The sequence below is a fragment of the Tursiops truncatus genome, chromosome 13, assembly GCF_011762595.2.
Source record: "Tursiops truncatus isolate mTurTru1 chromosome 13, mTurTru1.mat.Y, whole genome shotgun sequence".
Lineage (NCBI taxonomy): Eukaryota > Metazoa > Chordata > Mammalia > Artiodactyla > Delphinidae > Tursiops > Tursiops truncatus.
The window spans coordinates 25,279,574-25,303,753 of NC_047046.1; the positions used below are offsets into that span (position 1 = coordinate 25,279,574).

The 24,180-nt window shown below is 53.4% G+C and overlaps 2 protein-coding genes across 2 annotated transcripts; both read right to left on the minus strand.

The window, feature by feature from the left end:
• Positions 1-604: 604 nt before the first annotated feature.
• Positions 605-22,847, minus strand: LOC101320341 (uncharacterized). Its single transcript, XM_073790886.1, has 12 exons — positions 22,315-22,847; positions 21,235-21,322; positions 20,513-20,694; positions 19,324-20,430; positions 18,159-18,246; positions 14,041-14,191; positions 13,203-13,379; positions 11,897-12,090; positions 11,757-11,808; positions 9,703-10,044; positions 1,761-1,937; positions 605-1,564 (listed from the first exon to the last, which is right to left on the minus strand). Exons 4-12 carry the CDS (start codon positions 19,433-19,435, stop codon positions 1,370-1,372), a joined length of 1,488 nt encoding a protein of 495 aa, XP_073646987.1. The 5' UTR covers positions 19,436-20,430; positions 20,513-20,694; positions 21,235-21,322; positions 22,315-22,847; the 3' UTR covers positions 605-1,369.
• On the minus strand, positions 20,034-21,517 carry LOC117307739 (glutathione S-transferase theta-2-like). Its single transcript, XM_073790887.1, has 6 exons — positions 21,406-21,517; positions 21,235-21,322; positions 21,038-21,116; positions 20,513-20,662; positions 20,324-20,430; positions 20,034-20,040 (listed from the first exon to the last, which is right to left on the minus strand). The coding sequence occupies exons 1-6, from the start codon at positions 21,515-21,517 to the stop codon at positions 20,034-20,036; spliced, it is 543 nt and encodes a 180-aa protein (XP_073646988.1).
• Positions 22,848-24,180: the final 1,333 nt, after the last annotated feature.

Here is a 24,180-nt window from a genome sequence, read left to right on the forward strand (position 1 = left end):
TTAGAGTCGAAAGTGTTGGCCCAAGCCACCTTCTCCCACTCGCGGAGGGGGCTGAAAGAGGAGGGACTTAAGAGTCCCCAGGAACACAAATAGAGGAGGAGAAAGGAGGTGCCACGGCCTCCCCTGGGCCCACTGCACAGGGTGGAGGCTGGGGAGGGCGTGTGGACCTCTGCACCCAGCAAAGACTAGGTCCACACCTCAGGAAGCCGCCCCTCCCCAACCTTCCTTACACTCCCGGCTAATCCCTCCAGCAAAGCAGAAGCCCTGTGGGGCCCATCTAGAGGTTTGCAGGGGGGCCTGGAACCTCCCCACTTCCTTTGCAGGGCCAAACCCCTCCAACTACAACCCTGGAGCTCCTGAAGTCTGTGGCTATGATGCCCTCATTCTCTAAGCAAGCGTCCTGGATAAAAAACCCTGTCCCCAAACCCAAGACTCAGAAAAAGCCCCTTGGCAAGAGGATCGGTTACTGCAAAACTTGAGAATAGCTTGGCCTTCCTGGGCCCCAGGCTCCCAGTTTAAAGAAGACCTATCCCCCCAGGGCGGAGCCATGTTCTCCACCCCCTCCAGTGGATTGCCCTCCTCCACAAGTCACCCTTGGCCGGATTACTGCAATATCCAAATCTCCCTGCTTCCTCCCTGGCCACCGTCCAGTCCAACCCCCAACAGCAGGCAGAATATTATTCTAAAATGCAAGCTGAGCATTCCGTTCCTGTTCATGGTTTGCAGCTCCTAAGTGTGGCATTTAAGGCCCCTCATGACTGAGTCCTGACCAGGAGAGCTGCTGTTTGGATTTCCCCTCCCGACCAATTCCTCAGGACAGATGCAGGACTTGTGATTTACAATACTTGGTGCCAAAGGGCCACGTCCTGGGTGACTGGCCCAGCAAAGTGATAGCTGGCATGCCTACAGCCAACACCAGTGGATGCCCGATACCTCTGCTGTCTTTCTCTAAGAACTAGAAGGCAAGGGGGCATTTATTAATTTCACTCTTGACAACCATCAGGGGGAAGCTGATCCATGGGGCCTAGGAAAGGGGGTTGTCTTTCGAATAGAGGCCAAGACCAAGGTCAGGACAGAAGGAAGTTCAAATAAACCACACGTCAGAGTTAGAAGCAGAGGCTCAGGCTGAGCCCAGGTTTATTTCCCAAACTGAAAAGAAGATGCAGTGATTAAAGGAGACAAGGTCTGGGTATGCCATTCTCATCGTGGCTTTTAGGCAGCTGTGGAAGATGAGTGGGGACCTGGCCCAGGGAGCAGAGGGGCAGTGGGACTCTGGCAAGTCACGCCTGCTCTCTGGGTCTGCCTCCCATGGGACATGGAAAGGAAGGTGCTTTGTGAACTGCCAAGGGCAGAGCAGAGGCTTCCCGGCTCACTGGATCATGGACAGCACCCTAGGCATCAACTTCCGCTTAATGGTGGGGTCTGCAGCCTGGGAGTCCTTGGCCTTCAGGATGACCTCATGGGCCTCCTGGAAGAGGACCTCCCCCACTGCCGCCTCCACGCGCTGATGCCACGCAGCCAGCTTGGGTCGGCCTTCAAAGACTCTGCAGCCGGCACCCACAGGCTGTAGGGAGACAGGGGACAGGATGAGACAGGGTGAGGCCAAGTATGGCAGCATCTACTTGGTTTGGAGGCCACAGAACCCCAGAAGGTTTCTACACATAAGCACAGTCCCATGGCCAGGTGAGGCAGTGTGAGCAGGACTTCAGCAGCCACCCAGGACCTCCCCTGCCTAGTCCCCCCAACAACTGCCCACTCACATTCATGAGCTCCGTGATGGCTATCAGGTCAGCCAGAGAGATGTGGGACCCAGCGAGAAAGGCCTTGTTCTGGAGGAACTTGTCCTCAAGCACCTGCAGGGTCACGTCCAACTCTGCCAGCGTGGCTGTCAGCATCTCGGGAGAGACCGGCTCACCCAGGTAAACAGGGAGCATCACCTGGTGGGTGGGCAGGCAAAGTGGGGGGTTAGGACCCAGTCCAGCCTCAGAGGCAGGAAGGCAAGTCTCCCTGCCCTTAGAGCTGCCTCCTGGTTCCATGCATTTTTTTTCCTACAGGGAAATTCCTAAAGGACTCCTTTTCCCGGAACTATTCCTGCTCCCACAATCTGAGCCTGGGGCATCTGACGGAAGGACTCAAACCCCTTTGAGAATGACTCAGAGGGGACCTGAACAATGAGTTTCATACTTTGGGGGGAGGGCCTGGCTTAGGAACAATTATTTTATAACCTCTTTCCCCCAGATTATAAAATCAGTACCTCATACAGTATAATTAGGAGGATGGGCTTTTAAGGTCTCAACTTTGTTGCTTATAAACTATGTGAACTAGAGCAAAACACTCAAACTCTCTGAGCCTCGATTTCCACATCTGTGATATGGGAATAATAGTACAGGGCTCATCTTGTAAGTGGAAAAGTGAGGCCCAGAGAGAGACAGACAGTTGCCTGAGACCACACAGCCAAGAAGAGACTAAGCCAAGCGTGGAACTGACGTCTTCTGACCCAGGGAGCTGCCAGGGACTAGAGAGAAGAGCCAGGAAAGGGTAGCGTTCAGGATTCTGGGAGGAGGGCATTTGGGGTGAAGCCATCAACAGCCTCAGGCTTGCCAGAGCTGTCAGGGAGACACAGTGGATGTGGAGCAGGGGAGGGAGCTTCATGTTCAGTCTGGTGTTTTGTTGGGTAGAGTTGCTTGGGGAGCCTGGGACTCTGGAAAGGTAAACAGGACTAAGATTGTGCACAAGCCCTGGTGGCTTCTGTTTCCTCCCCCAAACAACAAGGTAGACAGGGTCAGTGATCACCCACCAGTGGCCTGGAGGCCAGTGCTGGGCTAATGACATTCCTTTGGCTGCAGACTTTTTTTTTTTAGAAGATGTTGGGGGTAGGAGTTTATTAATTAATTTATTTATTATTTTTGCTGTGTTGGGTCTTCGTTTCTGTGCGAGGGCTTTCTCTAGTTGCAGCAAGCGGGGGCCCCTCTTCATCGCGGTGTGTGGGCCCCTCACTATCGCAGCCTCTCTTATTGCGGAGCACAGGCTCCAGCCGCGCAGGCTCAGTAGTTGTGGCTCACGGGCCTAGTTGCTCCGCGGCATGTGGGATCCTCCCAGACCAGGGTTCGAACCCGTGTCCCCTGCATTAGCAGGCAGATTCTCAACCACTGCGCCACCAGGGCAGCCCCTGGCTGCAGACTTTTTAAAACTATGGATCACTTGCTGACATTTAAAAGTGGAGACATTTCATATAAAAATCCTGAACTTTCCAGCTTCTTTTTAACATAAAGGTGCTGGCCACACAGGGCCAGCATTCCTACCTAGCCACCAGCACAGCATCTAAGGCTGCTGCTGGGGAGAAGCTACTCCTTGGTGGGGGAAGCGGGAGGGTGGGGGGAACAACGGCTCTTAGTTTGCCAAACCCCACATAAGTCCACCTCCCGTGTATTCTCTGCCTCACCCCAGCAGCAGACTGTCTACATTTCCCTTCTGTTCCCATGGGGTGGTTCCAAAGTTCTTAGGGTTTTAAAAAGTGTTTTTATTCCTCTTTAAATATAAAAGACCATAAGAGGGTAATAAATAAATTCTGATTTATTCTTATCAGGAAATGCTATACAGTAGTTAGAAAAAAATAAATTAGACCCACCCATAGCACTATGGAAAAATGCAAGTTCCAGAATGATATGAGAGCATTTATATAAAATTGTAAGCACTCAAAGCAAAACTTTATTTTTATGGCTACACATAAATGTAATAATGTAGAAAATCGTGAACTGAAAGGACTTGAACCAGATCCTGGGGAGCAGGGGGCACCTCAGGAAGGTACAAGGGCAACAAAGAGGTCTTTTGACTTTTGTTCTCTAATGTTTCCTTTTTCATATAAAAAAATGATAGAAGACACAATAAAACTCATGACCCAGAATTAGCCATACACTTTCAAAAATGAGGAGTGCTTCTGATGAGGATATGACAGTCACAAAAAAGCCACTGCTCCCACCATAACACTGAAAAGAAAATAACCTTATTTTTCTTTAAAGTCTTCAAAGAATATAGAACTTTAAAAAAAGGAAAATAAAAGAAAGAACAAAAAAAGAAAGAAAAAAGCCTAAACCTGTTCTGTCCAATATGGAAACCACTGGCAACGAGAGGTTACTGAGCTCTTAAAATATGTCTCGTCTTAGGTGAAATGTGCTGTGCATGTAAAATACACACCAGAAAACAGACACAGATGAATGGAACAGGATAGAGAGCCCAGAAATCAACCCACGCACTTATGGTCAATTACAACAAAGGAGGCAAGAATATACAACAGAGAAAAGACAGTCTCTTCAGTAAGTGATGCAGGGAAAACTGGACAGCTACATGTAAAAGAATGAAATTAGAACATTCTCTAGCACCATACAAAAAGATAAACTCAAAGTAGATTAAAGGGCTTCCCTGGTGGCGCAGTGGTTGAGAGTCCGCCTGCCGATGCAGGGGGCACGGGCTCGTGCCCCGGTCCGGGAAGATCCCACATGCCGCGGAGCGGCTGGGCCCGTGAGCCATGGCCGCTGGGCCTGCGCGTCCGGAGCCTGTGCTCCGCAACGGGAGGGGCCACAACAGTGAGAGGCCCGCGTACCGAAAAAAAAAAAAAAAAAAAAAAAAAGGATTAAAGACCTAAACGTAAGACCAGGAACAGTAAAACTCCTAGAGGGAAACATAGGCAGAACCACTGAGGGGCACTTCAGTGTCATTGTTGATGGACACTGGGGTTGCTCCCACAGCTGTTGTGAATAATGGCTATTGTGAATATTGCTGCTATGAACATCTCTTCGAGACCCTGCTTTCAATTATTTTGGGTATATACCCAGAAGTGGAAGTGCTGGGTCATGTGGTAATTGTATTTTTAATTATTTTGAGGAATCATCATACTGTTTTCCACAGCAGCTGCACTACTTACCATTCCCATCAACAGTGCACAAGAGTTCTAATTTCTTCTTATTCTCACCAACACTTGTTATTTTGTTCACATATATATATATACATATATATATACACATATATATATGTAATAGCCATTCCAGTGGGGGTGAAGTGGTATCTCATTATAGTTTTAATTTGCACTTTCCTAATGATTAGTGATACTGAACATATTTTCATGTGTTTATTAGCCAAAATTTTACTATTTTGAGTACACTGGCTTAAGTAAAATATAGTCATTTCAACTGTTTCTTTTTACTTTTTAATGGTGGCTACTAGAAGATTTAAGACTGCGTATATCTCACTTTGTACTTTGGTGCAGCACTGGACTAAATGAACTAAATTCCAGAGGGCACGAGCCCTCCCTAGGTAAGCCACATTCATCCCTGGGGTCCAGGCAAGCAGAGGTGTAAGCCTGCCATCAGCATAGGAGTTTTCTGATGAAGCAGCCACGTGGGGAACTTAGGGCGGGGCTGAAAAGTAGAGCCATCTTACAGTGGTAGTTGGTGCTTAGATTCCAAATCCCTGCTGGAGGAAAGTGAGCAACCTGATTCCACCCTCCGGATACCTGAAACCAGAGATGAACTGAAACTAACTAATGCCACATGCCAGCCCCATTCCTGACTAGCTGGAAGGGAGGAACCTCCCACCAAGACTGCCTGATAGAGAAAAGTGCAAGCCCTTTCTCGGGTATTTATTATGTATTCAGTCTCTACTCTCCTTTTATACATAATGTGCAGCACATAATGATAAATTATAAGACATACAGAGAAAGAGGAAAATGTGGCCCATAATCAAGAAGGATAAAGAAACAACCAGTAGAGACAGACTCGCAGAGAACCCAGGGGTTGAAATTAGCTGACAAAGACTTTTAAGTAACTATTATAAATATGTTAAAGAATTTAGAAGAAAAGATGGACCAAGTGGGTGAGTGGATGGTGAATTTCAGCAGAGACATGGAAACTCTAAAAAGAACCAAATGGAATTTCTAGAACTGAAAATTACATATCTCGAATAAAGAATGTATTAGATGGGCTTACCAGCAAACAGAAGGAAGGATTAGGAAGTCAAAGTCAGGTCAATACAAGCTATTCAAACTGAAAGGAAGAATAAATGCGATGTTGCCCAAGCCCTTTTGGGCGATGTCCTCACTGCCTCCGCCTGGGGAGGGGCACCTCACCTTATGCCACAGGACCCGGAGGCAGTTTCTCCGCAGGGTTGTGTGCTGCCAGGCCAGGTTCTCATCCACACGGGCACAGGCCTGTGTGGTCCTGGGGGTACCAGTGGTCAGGGACCTTATACTTGCGGGTCAGGTAGAGCAGAATGGCCATACTGTGGGGGAGGGGAGGACATGATGGGTGGGGGAAAGTATGGAGCTAGGGGCTTTATACAGAGTCCCTTCCTTAACCTTCCTGACCAGGTGCCAAGGTATTTGCTCGGTTTCCAGACAAGGAAGCCAGGCTCAGAACAGAAATGGGAGTTGCCCAGGGCACACAGCCTTTGGTGGCAGAACTGAAAGTCTGTCTATGGCTAATACCCAAGCTCATCCTATCACCAGGCGAAATCCCACAGCAAGTCCTGCCAAGTGTTCTGAGACAGCTTCTGATGGGAAAACCAGAGAGAGCTTCCTGGAGGAGATGGCATCAAAGCTGAGCCTTAAAGAAGCTCAGTTCTTTCCAGTCTGCATCTACTCTCGTCATCCAACATTCAGCCCCTCCCAGATGGCCTGATGGTTCAAAAAGGCTTTCCTGTTGTCCCTAAAGCACCAGCTGGAAACGCGGGGCGGGGCGGGGGGGGCGGGCAGTGCTGCAGGATCATGAACCAGCAGGACAGACAACGCTCCCACAGCTCCCTTCCTGCCCTGGGTTAGGAGGACTGCCTTGGTGTTGGGGCGGGGGTGGACCCGGAAGGGCACTGAATGTGGGAATTTGGGGCCATAGGAAGGCCTTCAGGAACTCGGGATACCCCAGGGGCTGGGCATCCCAGCCAAAGGGGCAGAAAACCTCTGTATCTACCACTGGCCTAGGTTCCCTACTGGGAACCCTGTACCCACACGCAGCTGAACAGCTCACTTGTCTTTTTGCTCTTTTTGCTCCCAACTAATTGTTCAAGGAAGCTCCGAGGAGGGCTACAGGTCCCTGGGAGCCATGCACCTCCCAAAATAGGGGAGAAGAGACAGAGAAATGCAGAGATTGCATGCTGCCCCTGGCAGGTACGCTTGGGAGGTCAACAGTGGGCAGCACAGGACTCAGGACAGTAAGGGCAGCAGGAAGGAAGATGGCGCTGGCAGAAGGTGGGAGGAATTCTTTGGGGGTGCATCCACCTCAAGATTCCAGAGATGAGTTCAAAAGTTCCAGGTTCCCCTTGTTGTGGGAGGCGTGACGTAGGTGATGAAGGGGGCGGAACTGGAAAAAAATTTCACCCTCCCTAAAGAGATTTCTACTTCTTGGGACTGTTGTGATGCAAAACATGCACGTGTCTGGTGGTCTTCCCACGGGCATGGCCCACCCAGGGAAGGGGCAGCCCAGAGATGGAACCACTGGGGCATCAAAACACAAGTTTGGCCAGCGGGCAACCTTGGAGGGGATGAAGCCGCCCTGCCCCGCACCCCTGCCCGGGGACCCATCACCAACAGCCACAGGATTGGTACAGATGTAAAACAGATGAGTTCTTTTCCAACCATCCCTGTGAACTGAAACCGTGGACAGGCAGGAGCCGGGGGTCAAGCCCTGACTCTCTGTAGGATGTTGGGCAAAGGGCCCTTCACCTCGGAGGACTTCAGTTTCCTGTCTATGAAATAGAGAGCTAGGACAAGATGGTTCTAGAGAGGTCTGGTAGCAGCCCCGGCTCCCCAGTTACCTCTCGGTCAAAATGAAGTCCCCGCCCTTCAAGGCAGGCACCTTCTGCCGGGGGTTCACCTGGGCAAAGACATCACTGAGGTGCTGGCCTGCAGAGAGCCCATCGTGGTGGGTGGTGGGAGGAAAACGCCAAGCCCTGCCTGGCTGCGCCCACCCCCCACGCCACCCCCCTCTCAAGGCCCAGGCCCCAATTTCATGGCTCTTCTCCAGCCCCGGGTTGCTCTCCGGTGTGGAAAGGCTGCTGTGGGAGGAGTGGGAGGCTGTTCTGCCAGCTGGTGCAAAAGACCTTGATACCCCTTGCCAGGTCCTGGTGGGCATAACCTTCCCCCAACAGCACGCCCCCAAAACAGAACTCAAGAAGCTCCAGCCAGGGTGGGGCCTCTCCTTGCCTGGGCCCTCACAGACACCCAACCCACTGCCTTTCCACCACTACCAGCATCACAAGCGCCCATGCAGGGTGTCCCCAACTGCAGGGGCCGGGAGGCTGGTGCCCTGAGTGGACTGTGATTCCCTACGGTGCCCCTTTCCCTGTGGACTCTAAGGTAGGGTCACCAAACACAGACAAGTGGCCTCTTCCTGGTGTCCACTTACTTGCAACCAACTTCCACAGGCCCCTGAGTGTCCCCTTGCTCACCCTGCCCTGGGCACCGGGGACAGAGCTGGCCCTGTCGTTAGGCTCTGCATTCTTGTCCCACCACAGCTCCCCGGAAAGGTGCAGCCCACTGTCCCCCAGGACCCTGACCTCTGCTCAAGCTCATATGAGTGTTTTCTGCTCCTTCAGATGCAGCCAGAGAGAAGCTTCTGAAGGACACTTAAGCATCACTGCTGCCACGCTCAACAGCCTTCAGTGGTTCCCCATTACCACGGGAGCAGGGGGAAGCTGCTCAAAGCCATAAACTATCCACTACCGCCTCACCCCTCCAGCCTCAGCCCCACTCTCTCTCCTCCCTTTCCCTCCCTTCTGACTGTTCCTTCACCAGGGACCCTCCCCTCCTCTCCTGGTGAAACACACCTCCTACTGCACCCTCTATCTGACAGCCCAGTTTGGACATCCCTTTGTCCCCATGCCCTCTCCCCTACCCCACACTCTGCAGAGGTAACCCCTGGGCAGGACAAGTGGGCAGTCCCCAGAGGAGGCTGGGAAGAGATGGCGATTCAGGCAGAAGGACAGGCTGGCACAAAGGCAGAATGGCAGGCGAGGCCCACCGAGCTGGGGGCCCTGGGTGGAAGGCTCAGCCAGGCAGAGTTGCCCTACTTGCCCCGCCAGCAAAAAGGGAGTTCTGCTGTCGCCTACCCCAGCTGCCATGCCAGCTGTGCCCTTGGGACCTTGGGGACCTGTCAGAGAAACAAACCCTCTTGCTCAGAGTGCAGGGCTCGCCAAGCCCCTGCAGTCCCCCTCCTGCTCCCATAACTCCCCGTCGGCTGCCCCCCTTTCCGGTAGGAATAAGAGGCAGAGGACAAGGTAAGTGAAGGCAAAGCAGGAGGAGGAGGAAGGGACAGAGGGGGACCCAGTGCAGCCCAGGCCAGAGCATCAGCAGCTGGGGCCACAAAGGAGAGGCTCACTCTGCCACACCCCCCATGCGGCCCCCCTAAAGCCCCCTCCTCCTGCCCCTTTCCCTGGGGCCCCAACCCTATGCCCAGGTGCACCCCCTCTGTTCGCAGTGTCCCTCCTCCTTTCCTCATGCCTCCCCCACTTTTTACTCCGCTTCAGCTGAGCCCCGTGGTCCATTCCATGGGACCAAACAGAGTTTGGGGATCCCCGAATCTCGTATCTCCCTGGTGGCTCACCTGTTCGGTGCTGGCCCCAGGACGGGGGTGACTCGGAGAGGGGTCCCCCTAATTGGTGTTCGGCCTCCTCGTCCCTCACTGACTTCTCGGTCCCCCAGACCCGGGCCTGGCCCACTTTTGCGCAGGTCCACGGAGCGCAGCTCGAAGGGGATGCCGTTCTTCTCGGCGAAGATGTAGACGGCGCGGCAGGGTTGGGACAGCAGGTCCAGGTAGAGCTCCAGGCCCATGGCGGGGGCGGACCAGCCTCGCAAAGCACGGGATACGGAACACAGCAAGCCCAGCGCTGGGTCTGACGAGCGGCAGCGCGGCCCGCCCCCCGGTAGCTCCCCATTGGCGCTCTGGCCGCGCACTTGGGTGCAATCGCGGAAGCCCGGCGAGTCTGCGGGCTGGGCGAGGGCTCCGGATGGTCCCCCTCGGGGAGGCAGGTTGGGGGGCTCAGAGGGCCCCCAGGCCCAAGCTCATCTCACTGAGCATAACGTCTTCAAGGCTCATCCTAGTTGTAGCGTGTGTCAGAACTTCCTGTTTTACGGATGAGAAAATTGAGGCCCACAGTTGATTACAGGTCCAGAAAGTCTGACTCCAGCATCTACGCTCTTGGCCACAAGCTGCAGAGATCCTGGCGCCAGCAAGAGGCAAAGCCTCTGGGTTTACGGTCAGCGTGGTGGGCTAACTCACTTCGCCCCGGTGCGCGCCCTGGACTCTGACAGCAGGTCTTCCTGCTCCTGCCAGCCCAGTGCCTCAATCTCGTTCCCTGGGTTTGTTTCTTCCCTCCTCTGGGCCTCTGTTTCCCCACCTTTAAAATGATGGAGCAATCCCACTGAAAGATCCAGCAATCCCACTTCTGGGCATATATCCAAAGAAAATGAAAACAGGATCTGGAAGAGATATCTGTAATCCCATGTTCATTGCAGCATTATTCACAATAGCCAAGATATGGAAACAACCTAAGCGTCTGTAAAGGGGTGAATGGATAAAGACAAATTGGAGAATATACACTGACACATACAGAGGAATCTTTCATCTAGCCTTTAAAAAGAAGGAAATCTTGTCATTTGCAACAACATGGATGAAGCTGGAGGTCATTACGCTAAGTGAAATAAGACAGGCCCAGAAAGACAAATACTGCCTGATCTCACTTATGCTGTGTGGAATCTAAAAAAAGTGGAACTCTAACAAGCAGAGAGTAGATGGTGGTTACCAGGGGCTGGAGGGGGAGGGGGGAAATGGCAACATATTGGTCAAAGGGTATAAAGTTTTGAATACCCCAGATAAATAAGTTATGGAGATCTAATGCACAGCATGGTGACTATAGTTAACAGCACTGCATGGTATACCTGAAATTTGCTGAGTAGTTCTTAATTATTCTCAGCAACAACAAAAAAATGGTAACTGTCTGCTGAAAGGAAAAAAAAAAAAAGCACAACCTGAGTGTTGTGAGTGAAGTTTGATCCAGGGTCTTGCTGAAAACTACAGCACGAGAGACAGCCTTTTCAAAAATCCAGTTTTTGTTTCATTGATCTTCTCTACTGTTTTTCTCTTCTCTATTTCATTTATCTCCACTGGAATCTTTATTATTTCTTTTCTTCTGATGGTTGTGATTTGAGATCTGTATGCCTTTACAGCTATAAATTTGCTTCACAGCCCTGCTTCTGCTGCATCCCAAAAGTTTGGGTGTGTTTTTGTTTTCATTTGTTCAAAGTACTTTCTAATTTCCCTTGTGATTTCTTCTTTGATCCACTGGTTGTTTAAAAATGGATTGTTTAATTTCCAGATACTTCATCTTCTAGTTTTCCTTCTGTTGTTGATTTCTCATTTCATTCCACTGTGTTCAGAAACACACACTGTGATTTCAATCTGTTTAAATTTCTTGGGATTTATTTTATGGCTTCAAAAAGGGTCTAACCTGGAGAATACTACGTGTGCCCTTGAGAAGAACGTGTATTCCGTGTTGTGGGTGCGGTGCTATGCGTAGTTGGCAGGCCGATTGGTTTAGGGTGTTGCTCAATCATCCATTTCCTTGGGGATCTTCGGTCGCACTATTTTATCCATTAGTGAAAGTAGAGCACTGAAGTCTCAACTCTTATTATTGACAGTTTAATCATATTTAACCTTTAATTTTCAAATTCTTTTTGGAAGCTGGGGGGACTCGTGACCGCCCCCCAGACCCACCACATCAGATGTGTGTCCCAGGCTCAGCAACCGTGGCGGTTGTTCCAGTTCACTGAAAAACAGTGATTTTCAGCGTCTCCCCTAAGGTAGGAGGCGCCGGGGGCTGAGCTGGCCAGGCCCGCAGGCTGGGCTGCTACTACGTGAACTTCTGCAGCAAATCGCAGATCCTCTCCTTGACCATCGGATCCAGAGTGGAGCAGTCCCATTCCGCCAACTTCACCAGCCGGTCGTGGGCCTCCCAGAAGAGGTCGGAGCCGATGGCCAGCTCCACCCTCATGCGCCACTCGGCCAGCTTGGAGCTGTTGAGGAAGACGTTATGGTTGCCCGCCATGGGCTGTGGAGAGACAGAGAGGTAGGCATGGTCAGCCTGTGGACCAGCCCCACCTGCGTCCCTCCTACAGCTGCAGGGCTCTCCCCATCTGTCCCTGTGGACAGTGAGCTGGCTAACCCCTGAGGCCTGGTCAGGGGTTGCAGGCCATGTAACACATGTGGGTGGGGATGGAAGATCCCTGGGGGCTCTCAGTCGCTGGTCTTGCTCCAAGGCTCCTGAATCCCTCTCTAAGGGACCCCTGGCCCAGGGCTTCCCACTTCTCCAGCGTGAAACCTCCCAGGGGTCCTGCCCTCTTCCAGGGAAACCCCTTGTCCCCAGATGAGGGTGGGAGGAATTCAGTTATTTTTCCCCCCTGTTGAACCTCCCTCTGTGATCAAGCACAGGGGCGGGGACGAGAAAGCCATCAGGCAGCCTAAGAAACATGCACACAAGATGTTTGGGGGGTTGTGAATGAAATTTAAGGGGTGGGGGGTGAAACTGAGGGGACTGCACCACCTGGGATGGAAAGATTGGAATGTTTTTTTCCCGGTGCTGGTCCACACTGCACACTGACCAGGGCCACTTTGCATACTGGCCAGGGTCTCAACAGCATCCTGCACACCAGCTAGGTCAGAACTGGTCACCCTCCCCTGCACACAGAAACCACATAAATGCCGCCCCACACCCACGTGTGTTCCCCCATGCACAGCGGATGCCCCTCAGACCCAGAGCCAGGGAGCTGCTCTGTACAACTATCTGTCTGGAGCTCTGGAAAAGAGGCACTTTGGCTGGAAGGACACTTTGGAAACCTCTGGACAATTTCCGGAGAGTCCAGCGGGAGGAGGAGGCATCCAGGATCCTGGCCGACTGACCAAGAAACACTGTGTTCTTCTCCTTGTCCCATGCTGGCCCTCCAGCTCCTGCCCCCACAGAGGACTCTTGGTGAAGCATGAATGACCACGATCCTCCCCGATTCAAAACCTGTGTTTCCTGTGGCCCCCGGGTCAAGGCCAGACACCCAGGCGTGGCTCCCACAGTCCCCATATCTCCCCATTCACCAGCCTTTCTGAAAGTTATGGTCACAGAGGAGTCCCTCCTCTGTCCAGGCTCCATCCCCCCGTCACCCCACCGCACACCTGCATCATCTCCACCAGGGCTACCAAGTCGGCCAGGGAGATGTTGTCCCCGGTGATGAACATCTTCTCCTGCAGAAACTTTTCCTCGAAGAGCTTCAGGTTGTTAGTCACCTCTGCCAGCACCTGCTCCGTCTTCTCAGCTGGAACTTCCTCACCCGTGATCATCGGGATCAGCAGCTGGCCAGGGGAGGGGAGGGGAGGGAGAGGAGGCCATATCTGACCCTCCAGGTCTCAGTACCCTTTTCTGCTAGAGAGGTGGTGGACAGTACCAAGGATGTAAAGTGGTGTCGCCTCTTTTAGCAGTTCTGGTTGGTAGAAGTTGCCTGGGGCCCTTGTTCAGAAGGATTTGAAGTCCCAGCAGGAAAGAATCCTATGATTGATTACTGATATCTGTCACAGGCATAGGATAAGAAGTAGGGACACATGTACTGGTTATTTGTCATCTTCAAATTTGGTAGCCTTTATGGGCCCTTTGACTCTGGGGTGTTTTTTTGGGGGGCGGGAGTGTTTTGCTGCATGGCTTGTGGGATCTCAGTTCCCTGACCAGGGATTTAACCTGGGCCACAGCAGTGACAGTTCCAAGTCCTAACCTCTGGACCACCAGGGAATTCCCAACTGTGATATTTTCTAGTTTGGAATGAAACGTCTTGACTCTTATCCTGGCTCCAGTGATACCAGCCCCTCCTGGGCACCCCTCACCTTGTCTTTCTAAGGCTCTTTCCTACTCAGTGGTTCACACTCCCCACAGCTCTGTAAGGCAGGCAGGAAAGGGAGCTGTGGAAATGAGGCTCAGGGAGGGAGGGACACTTGCTTGAGCCCCCGCTGTGGCCCTGCTCACCTTGATCCAGAGTATCTTGTTCATGGGCAGCTGAAGGGCTGTGTGCTGCCAGGCCATGAACTCGTCCACGCGGGCGCGCGTGTGCAGGTCTGGCGGGTACCAGTGCGAGGGCGCGCTGTACTTGCGGCACAGGTAGAAAAGGATGGCCACACTGCAGAGAGGACAGTCAGGGCGCTCCTCTGGCCTCCCCAACCCTCTACACGAACCATCCAGCGGGCCTGGGCCCAATGTGGGCCCTCCAGCCACAGGTGGGCTCTAGGCACTGACATCCCACCTGGAGGAGGATGAGCCCCAAGGGGCCCGGGAAAGGCAGTCAGTCCGCCCCCATCAGCGAGGGCAGGGAGGGGCCCTGCGGGGCAGGTGGGAGTTGGTGGATGGCATCAGGAAGGGCAGTCCAGACAGGGCACAACACGTAGGGAAACACGGGGTAAGAGGGGGCGCGGGAAATCTGGAGAAAGCAGAACCCATGAGTGACGGGGAGAGGGTGCGGGCTGGGTGGGGAGAGGTCAGGGACAGCCAGAGATGGCCTGCACTGCTCTGTCCATGCCCACTGCCCACCGCCCCCACCGCCACACCTTCCGTGTCTCTTGATCCTGCACCTGGAGGTTATGGTCCTCAACGCTTATTCCCTGCCTTCAGCCCTCCCGGCTCCCACACTGAGAGCTCGGATACCAAGCGGGGACCACACACACCAGCACGTTCTCTGACAGCCCCTGCCCCCAGGGTGAATCAGAGCTTACGGTGACCGGAGGAGCCTCACCTCCTGGCAGACAGGGCCCAGCCCACATCACAGTCCCTGGGATGACCCTGGAATTGGCATCTCGCCTTTTGTCTGGCCAGCACCCTTTCCCCCACTTTTCCCGCGGGGACCCGCTCCACCAACAGTGATCCTGGCCCGGGTGACTGGCAGTCATGGGTCCCAGTGCCCTGGCCAGTGAGAGGCCCACAAGTAAGCAGGTGACTCGACTGGGCCCATCCCTGTCCTTCCTGAGAACTTCAGATCACCCACGAAGGAGGGGTTGCTCGTTTTGCGAGGACCAGGTGCTTCAAAGATGAGGCTACAGAGCTGTTGCTGGTGGTGGAAATAGGAGAAAATGCTGAGAGAAGCTGGCAGGTGGGCTGGTGGGGGAAAGCATCAGCACCACCATAGCCAGGTCCAGATTCCCCTGGCTTGTCACGTCCCCCAATAAACTCAAACTAGTTGAGCGGAGTTTCTGCCTTGCGTGGCTTGTGTCCTTAGCCCCTCACTCAGTGCCCTAATAGACACCTGTGGGCAGAGGGGCCAGGAGGCTGGAGGGATGGGGGAAGGGTGGGTCTTTGGAGAAGGTCTAAGGGGGGATGGTAGTGGATTCACAGCCATTCTAAGGCCCAGGACTGGGAGGTGGGAGGGAAGGACCAGCAGGATGAGAAGGTGGCATAATAAGAAGGCCAAGGGCAGAGGTGGGGGCCCTGCTCTGGAGAGAAAACCAAGGGTGTGGCCGGATAATCACTTGGTAAAGATATTAGGCAGGTGACTTGTGAATCTAAGGGACCATTTCAGCAGAAACACTGACAGCTTGTACTGAAGGAGACAGATGGGATGAAATGAACGAAGGCTGTCAGACACCTCTGTGAAATGGGCAGATGGGACTATTCAACCTTCAAGAAGAGGAAAGAATAACCCAGAGGGAGGCTCAGGGCCCAGTAGGGCTGTCCTGCCACCACAGGCCTGGGGTACTGGTTCTAAAAGGTGGGGCCAACACCCTGATAGGCTCAGAGGACAGAGTATGGAGCTAAAGAGAAACAAAAGGCCCAAAATGGGGTCACTTGTGCTAAGCCCCACATCAGCAAACCGAGACTCATTACCTTAACCTAACTGCAGTTTCAGCCTCTCCCAGGAATGTGACCTTGAACCACTTAATCTGGAATTACGTGGCCAGCACTAGTGAGGTCATCTGCCTGATAGACCCCTGGCTTCTCCCAAAGAAAGGTGATCTTGACTAAAACAATCCGCTCTTTGCTAGAAACCTCCTTTCCCTGCCTCCTTCTGCCTATAACAAGCCTTTCATTTTGTACAGCTCATCAGAGCTCCTTTCCAGGTGGGATGCTGCTCCGTTCATGAATTGTTGAATCTTTAATTTTACGCAGTTGAATTTTTATTTTTAACAATGCTCAAGCCCTAAAACCGAATGCAATTTGTGCTGCCAGGTTTCAGACTTGCCGGGGATGCACGAGCCTTTTATTCCTTCCTATCCTCTGTTTTGGAATGGTAATGTCTAGCCTATGCCTGTCCCCCCCACTGTATTTTGGAAACAGGATAACTTGTTGTCTGGTTTCACAGGTTCATAGATGGAAGGGAATTTTGCCCCAGCATGAATCAAACCCTGAATCGCACCCATACCTGACTTGGATGATTTAGAGGATGGCATTTTGGACTTAAAGGTGATGCTGGGATGATTATGACTTTTGGAGATGCTGGGATGAGGTGAATGTATTTCACACATGAGCAGGACATGAATTTGGGGGGCCAGGAAGCAGACGGTTATGAGTTGAATTGTGTCTCGCAAAAAAGACATGTTGAAGTCTTAATACCCAGTACCTTAAAATGTGACCTTATTTGGAAAGAAGGTCTTTACAGAGGTCATCAAGTTAAAATGAGGTCATTGGAGTAGATGCTAATCCAAAATGACTGGTGTCGGGACTCCCCTGGTGGCGCAGTGGTTAAGAATCCGCCTGCCAATGCCGGGGACATGGGTTCGATCCCTGGTGCGGGAAGATCCCACATGCCTCGGAGCAACTGAACCCGTGCGCGACAACTACTAAGTCTGTGCTCTAGAACCTGCGAGCCACAACTACTGAGCCCATGTGCTGCAACTACTGAAGCCTGTGCACCTAGAGCCCATGCTCCGCAACAAGAGAAGCCACCGCAATGAGAAGCCCGTGCACCGCAACAAAGAGTAGCCCCCGCTCGCCGCAACTAGAGAAAGCCCACATGCAGCAACAAAGATCCATGCAGCTAAAAAACTTTTTTAAAAAGACTGGTGTCCTTATAAAAAGGGGATATTTGGACACAGAGACATGCACAGAGGGAAAGCGATGTGAATAGACACAGGGAGAAGATGGCCATCTTCCAGACAAGGAACACCCTAGGCTACCAGAACCTAGGAGAGACCTGGGACAAATCCTTCCTGGCCCCTTCATGGCGAGCATGGCCCTACCAACACCTTGATTTCGGACTTCTACCCCAGAGCCATGAGACAATACATTTCTGTTGTTCTAAGCCAGCCAGTCGGTGGTACCCTCTTACAGCAGTCATAGAAATGTACCTAGCCCTGGGCCACCCAGACTTCCACGGTCCACTTGGGAGATATACTTTAAGTTATGAGACCACCTGTGAAGCAGGCTGAGAAACAATGAACCCTGAATCTTACCAAACCTTGAGATCCAACTACCAATTTACAGGAAATGAAGGGACAGAAAGCCATGTTACACGGCACCATGAGGATTCAGTCAGCAAAATTTAGACCATCGGAAATTCCACAGGACAAAGGAGGTGGTTTCCTCAACCATGGCAAAAATGCAGAGGTCCAAGGTCCAAGGTGGGGCGTGGAGGGGGCTGGAGATGAAAAGAGACTGAAGAGGTGGATCAATCAGTTGCACTCTTTGCAGCTTATTTGGACCCTGATTCCAAGGCACGAACTGCAAAGAAAATATGTCTGAGATATTCAGAGACTGTCGAATATGAACAGGATATATGAAGAAATACAGGAATTATTGTTAATTTTATTAGGTGTCATCATGGTATTGTGGTGATGCTTTTTTTTTTTAAAGAGACTTTATCTCTTAGAAGGTCATTCCTAAACATTTACAGGTGAAGGAATGGAGTGGCCAGGAGGCAGGGGAACAGAGTGCAGTATAGATGATGCAAAATGGGCCCCTGGGTGGACCACTGTTGGAACTATGGGGTGGGTACGTGGGTCCGTTATACTCCTTCTTCTTTACTATTTACTCTACTTAAGTGTATGTGTGAACTTTTCCAGAGTAAAAAAAAAAAAATCAATAGGCACCAGCAGAAGGGCTGCCACTGACTCTCCCAGGAAAAGCAGACACATGGTGGGAGAGCCAGGGAAGACCGTTACCTTTCAGATAAGACAAATTTTCCATCTTTGAGACTGGGCAGCTTCCTCAGGGGGTTGATCTCGATGTACTCCTTGCTGTGGTGGTGACCTGAGAGGTGCAGGAAGGTCTGAGGCTGCTGGGACCCCAGGGAAGAGAGACCCAGGCCTCCCAGAGGCAGAAATGCCTTTTTCTCCATTTTCGCAAGAAGGGAAACTGAGTCCCAGAGGAAAACCATGGCTCACCCCAGGTAAGGGGGCAAATCAGCGGCCCAACAGGGACCAGGTCAGGACGCCTGCCCCCATCCCAGGCTCCGTGACCAGGACAACCTTTATGGCTCACAGAAGCTGGAGGCCTCCAGCCCTCACCCCCAACTCTGGGCCTAAAGCCACAGCCTGTGAATCAGCCTGTGATCCCCTAGGGGCCTGGATCCCACCCCTAGACCCCCTGCCCCTCTAAGGGGAGCAGGGCAGGTGCCAGCACAGGAGCCCCAGCCCCAGCACACAGATGGAATCCAAAAGGGAGCCTCCCATAGGCACTCAATCCAAGTGATCCGAACAGAGAACCCTATGTGTGTGGGGGGGGGGGGGTCGGGGGGGAGTTTTAACTCCTCCTTGGTCAGCTGCCTCCATTGAAAACACTTCAGGGGGCTCTACTTCCACCCCGATAATGTCCAGGGCTCCCGGGTCTCCTCCTCTGTGTTCTGGAGGCTCCAGCCTCTGCAAGCTGAGGTTTTAGAGCTGCTTGGAGTGGTGATGGAGAGTGTGGACACGGACCTCACCCAGGCTTGGGGGTCACCCTGAGCAGGTCTGAACACTTGGAGCGGGGGAACGGGTGTGGATTGAAGTAAATGAGGAATAACCGTGCGCCTCTGCGACCTCTGCCAAACTAATTGGCAGGTGCTGCAGTTGACGAGGTGCTGGGCGCCCTTGAGGAGAAGGTGGGGCGCTAGGTGGGGGTCCCTCTGCCCCTCTTCCTCTCATTTCCCCCCAGAAGAGCCTGTTCACAGTGGGGCAGAGTCCGTGGGGACCCGCAAAGGCAGGCGGGGCAGGAGCACCACCAATTCCCTTGGGAAGCTTTTCTTCCCCTGTGGACTTTGTGGGGGTCTCCTCTGTCTCTGTCTCCGCTTCTCAGAAATACCCCAACCTTGTGTCCTGCCTTCCTACCCGGGCAGCTGCGGATGCCGACCTTTCAGCAGATCCACAAACTGGAAGTCGAAAGGGATGCTGTTCTTCCTGGCGAAGATGTAGACAGCGCGGCACGATGCAGACAGCAGGTCCAGGTAGAGCTCCAGGCCCATGCTGGGCCCCCGCTGCGGCCAGCAGACACCCAGCCTCAACCAAAATGCAGCCTGTGCCCTGGCCCTGTGCCCACCAGCCCAGGCCCAGGCCCCCGCGTTCTGGAACCTCTTGTTCACTTGGTGTTTTCATGAAGCCTGGAATTCTCACAGCAGCAAAGATTCTGAGGAAACCCAGGAACAGGCTGGGGAGAGGCCTGTAGCTTGGGGCCAAGGGGTCAGGGGTGGCTGTGACCTTGCCCTTTCCCTCCCTGGGGGTGTCCGTTTGTACTCCTGGCCCAGGTCTGAGAAGGGCTTCCACGTGGGCACTCCCATGGCCAGGCCTTCATGGCAGAACGTAATCGAAGGGGCGTTGCAGGGTCCAGAGTGAGGATGGGATGAGAACTAACCCAGGAGGGTTCCAGAAGCAGGGAGCGGGGATATCCACAGGTCAATCTAGCCTGAACTGTGGCTAGAAACGGGTGGGGAGAAAGAAACAGGAACGCAGGGGGCTGTCAGGGCATTGGGGTGACACCACAGGGGACTCAAGGGGCCACGCAGAGGAGCCCAGAAACCTCCAGCCTGGGTTGGGACCGGCTGTGGCCAGGCCGAGCACCTGGACTCAGCACCTGGCGGCAGAGCAAGGTCACTGTGGGGGCCTGAGTGCTGCTCACTCTGAGCTGCGCGACTTCAGGAGATCCCCTGACCATTTGGAAATGGGGAGAGCCCACTTCCCGGGACAGAAAGAGGCTGGACACGAGTTGGGGGCACACAGAGTGTTTACTGCAGATGGCAGAGCGCAGGGGCGTGGCAGACCCTCAGCGGAGCCGCTCCTTCACCCTCTGCACAAGCTTCTGGGCCAGCTGGGGGTCCCACTGGGCCTCTTGGGGGTCCCGAGGCTGAAGTACTCACCTGTGGGCCTCCTGGACGAGCTCAAGGCCCAGGGTGGCCTCCACACGGGCTCGCCACACAGCAAGCCAGGACCAGTCTTGGAAGAGGTCGCAGCCGACGGCAGTGGGCTGTGGAGACAGGGCAGCTGGGGCCTGGGCTCAGCCTGCGCCCAGAGCAGCCCCAGAGGACAAGTGGGCAGGAGAACCTCACCTGCATCAGCTCTGTGAATGCCATCAGATCTGTCAGGGAGACCTGCTCAGTGGCCAGGAAGGGTCTGGCCGCCAGGACCTCCTGATCCGGGTGCTGCAAAGCACGCGTCAGCTTCCCCAACAGCTGCTGCAGCTGCACAGCATCCACAGGCTGCCCGGAGAAGTGGGGCAGGAGAGACTGGGCTGGGAAGAGAGGCGACAGCTTATCTTGGGGCCCTCCAAGCCTCCTCAACCTCCTCTTCACCCCTCCCTCAGCAGCCATTTATCAGTGATGCCCTCTGGGGCTCTGCGTTCAGAAGGATTCTGAGGTTTCATTCAGGCTCAGGGGAAAGACAGCTGTGATAGATTAGTGATGGGCAAAAAGTGAGGACAGGGGACAGGCATTCAGAGCCCAGTGCAGCCCCAGGGCTGCCCAGCTCCTGTGACTCTGAAAGGACATGTTCAGACATCTGGGGAGGGGCTCCCCACAAGCCTGGGTCTTCCCCAGTTGCAACCAGGTTGTCCAGGCCTAGGGGGTGGCCTACACCCCCTTCCACTCTGAAGCTCCCAGCTTTAGCCCCAAAGCAGCCCCCTGGTCCAGCTCCCAGCCCTCTGAGCTGGATTCGCTGAAAGGAGGAAGGGGCCTAGCAGTCTGGAAAGATCTTCAAGCCAGGGGCTACCAGCTTTCTGTCTGCCTCCTTCTGCCTCCGCCCAGCAATGAGCCCCAGACCCAGGGCACCTTACCTCTCGGCCACCAGAAAGTCCCCATCCCTGAGGGCAGGCACCTTCTCCAGGGGGTTCACCTTCAGGAATTCAGGTTTCAGGTGCTCCCCTGGGGGGCAGAGAGCAGAGGAGGCTCAGCGCAGGGTCTGGCCCCTGGGCGCCCCTCCGTGGAGCCCACCTAGCTCTGCTCACCCTGTGCCAGCTCCACAGGGTGCATCTCAAAGGGGATGCTGTTCTTCCTGGTGAAAATGTAGATGGCACGGCAGGGGGGTGAGTACAGGTCCAGAAAGAGCTCAAGCACCATCCCCGTGCTTCCCATCGGCCCTCTACTCAGGCCTCCAAAATGGGGTCCATGGTCTGATCCATGCCCCTCCCTGAAGCCTACTCCCTCCACAACTGGCTGGGCACCCAGCCAAGCCATCACACCTTGTGGCCTCTGTCCCCTGTGAGGGGCCGGTCACTGGTTTTTCAAAAGCAGGGTCCCCAGCCTGGTCCTCCTCCACCTTCATGGGGCAGTGCAAGCTGATGGACACTCCCACCCCTGCTCTCTTCAGCTGGGGGGGCCACCTCCCCACCCCCACCCCCACCCCCACCCCCGCTTCCCTTCAGTCTAGACAGCTTTCACTGTCCTTCAAGTCCGCTGCGACGCATATGTCAGGTTCTTAAGGATTTCTGTCTTCCCTTCCACCATGCCTGTGCCACGCACACCCCCCACACACAACCCCACACACTCACAGAGTCATGCACATACAGTCTCTCACACACACACACACACACACACACACAGAAGCACACACACAGACACTCCCATGCCCACCCCACCCCTGAGTAACTATCCCAACTTCCTACTGGGACCACCCTCTGCCCTCCTCGCGTGCCCCCCAAACCCCCGCCCCTTGGGCTCAGGCCAGACCCTCCATCACCAAGTGCTGTCCCTCCACCTCCTGCACCTCTTACCCCACAACCAAGACCCCGATGGCCTGGCAGCCTCACCAGCCTCCAGACTCAGCCCTGCCTCCATCGAATCTCTCATCCTGGTGCACACAGCACAGGACCAGAGGTTTCCTTTCTTTCTTTCTGTCTTTTTATAAATTTATTTACTTTTTTAAATTTTTGGCTGCGTTGGTTCTTCGTTGCCGCGGGTAGGTTTTCTCTAGTTGTGGCGAGTGGGAGCTACTCTTCTTTGCTGTGCGCGAGCTTCTCATTGTGGTGGCTTCTCTTGTTGCAGAGCGTGGGCTCTAGGCACACGGGCTTCAGCAGTTGTGGCGCACGGGCTTAGTTGCTCTGCCACATGTGGGATTTTCCCGGACCAGGGATCGAACCCATGTCCCCTACATTGGCAGGAGGATTCTTAACTACTGCGCCACCAGGGAAGCCCCTCCCTCCCTTCCTCCCTTCTTTTCTTTTCTTTCTTTCTGGATTTCCTTTTTATTTCTTCTTTCCTTCCTTCCTTCCTCCCTTCCTCCTTTCTTTCTTTCTTGATTTCCTTTCTTTCTTCCTTCCTTTCTTTTCTTTCTTTCCGGATTTCTTCTACCTTTCTTTCTTCTTTCCTTCCTTCTGTTTCTCCTTCCTCCCTCTTCCTTTCTCTTTCTTTCTTTCTGGATTTCCTCTTTCTTTCTTTCTTTCTTTCTTTCTTTCTTGATTTCCTCTCTTTTTCCTTCCTTCCTTCCTCCCTCCCTTCCTCCTTTTTTTCTCTTTCTCTCCTCCTTCCCTTCAACTCTTTCCTTCTTTCTCATGTAAGGAGCCCTGGGCGACTGCCCTCCCTTCCCTGTCCCACCCCACCTATAAGCAAATAAATCTGTTGAAAATAGAAACGTGGGGACTTCTCTAACGGTTAATGGTTAAGACTCCCCGCTTCCACTGCAGGGGGCACACGTTCGATCCCTGGTCCTCAAACTAAGATCTCGCATGCCCAGGGCGCAGCCAAAAAAAAGAAAGTAGAAATGTGGGTGAGGGAACCCCGAGAAACTTGAAAGCATGGTGTGCTTTCATCTGTGCTGTATCCGACGCTTATGGGCCATTCCCTAAACGTTTGTGTTTGGGCTCGCGGTTGGTTGTAAAGAGCCCTTGACTATAACACAGGGCGAAGGCTTTGTGATGATTAAAGACCATGCGTCGCGTCCTCTCGAGACCCTGCTAGGATGCAGCCACGGAGACCCTGCTAGGATGCAGCCACGGAATAAGAAGCGTTCTTCACAAATGACAAGAAAAGGCCACCGGAGAGGAAATGCAAGAAAATTCCCCAGGTTTACGCCTAAAAATGTAAATCCCCAGTGAAACTAGTCTGAGAATCTATCGGTAAGGAAAAAAGCGCAACGCAGTAGAAAACTGGGCAAAAGATAAGAACTTTTTTTCTTTAAAAAAAAGAAAGAAAATCAGTGTTTTTCTTGCATTTGCTGTTTTTCCAGCGTCTGACTCAAAATAGTCAATATGCCAGAGTAGCATATTTGGGGGTGACTGTTCTGACCTCCTTCAATTATAAACACATACCTAACGGCAAACACCAAATTCCCAAGCGTGGAGGTTGAGGTGGAAGCACCCGAGGGCTTCACTTAAGCCCGACCCACGTGGGGGATACACGAGTACTTGTATATTATTCTCTATAATAATAAATTAAAACCTCCATACTAATAAAAAGGTCATTACAAAAACAAAAATTACGCCAGACGGCCCTTCTCTTGGACGCGTGCCTCATGCCGGCCCTTGACACAGCATTTTATCAGCCCTCACTTTGCCCCTCCGGCAGACACCACCAGCATACAGACGTTCGAGCCGCCCGGCTCCAGGCCACCCCCTCTAGGCCCCGCCCCGCCGCGCGGAGCACGCTGGGAGCTGCCAGCCCCGCCCCGCCCCTCAGAGCACAGTCTCTCAGAGCACCGCCCGGCGCGCGGAGGGTACTGTGGGCGGACCCACCACCTCGCCGCCCTCGCCCCTGCCCTGCCAGGCCCCGCGCGCGGAGCTTGCCGG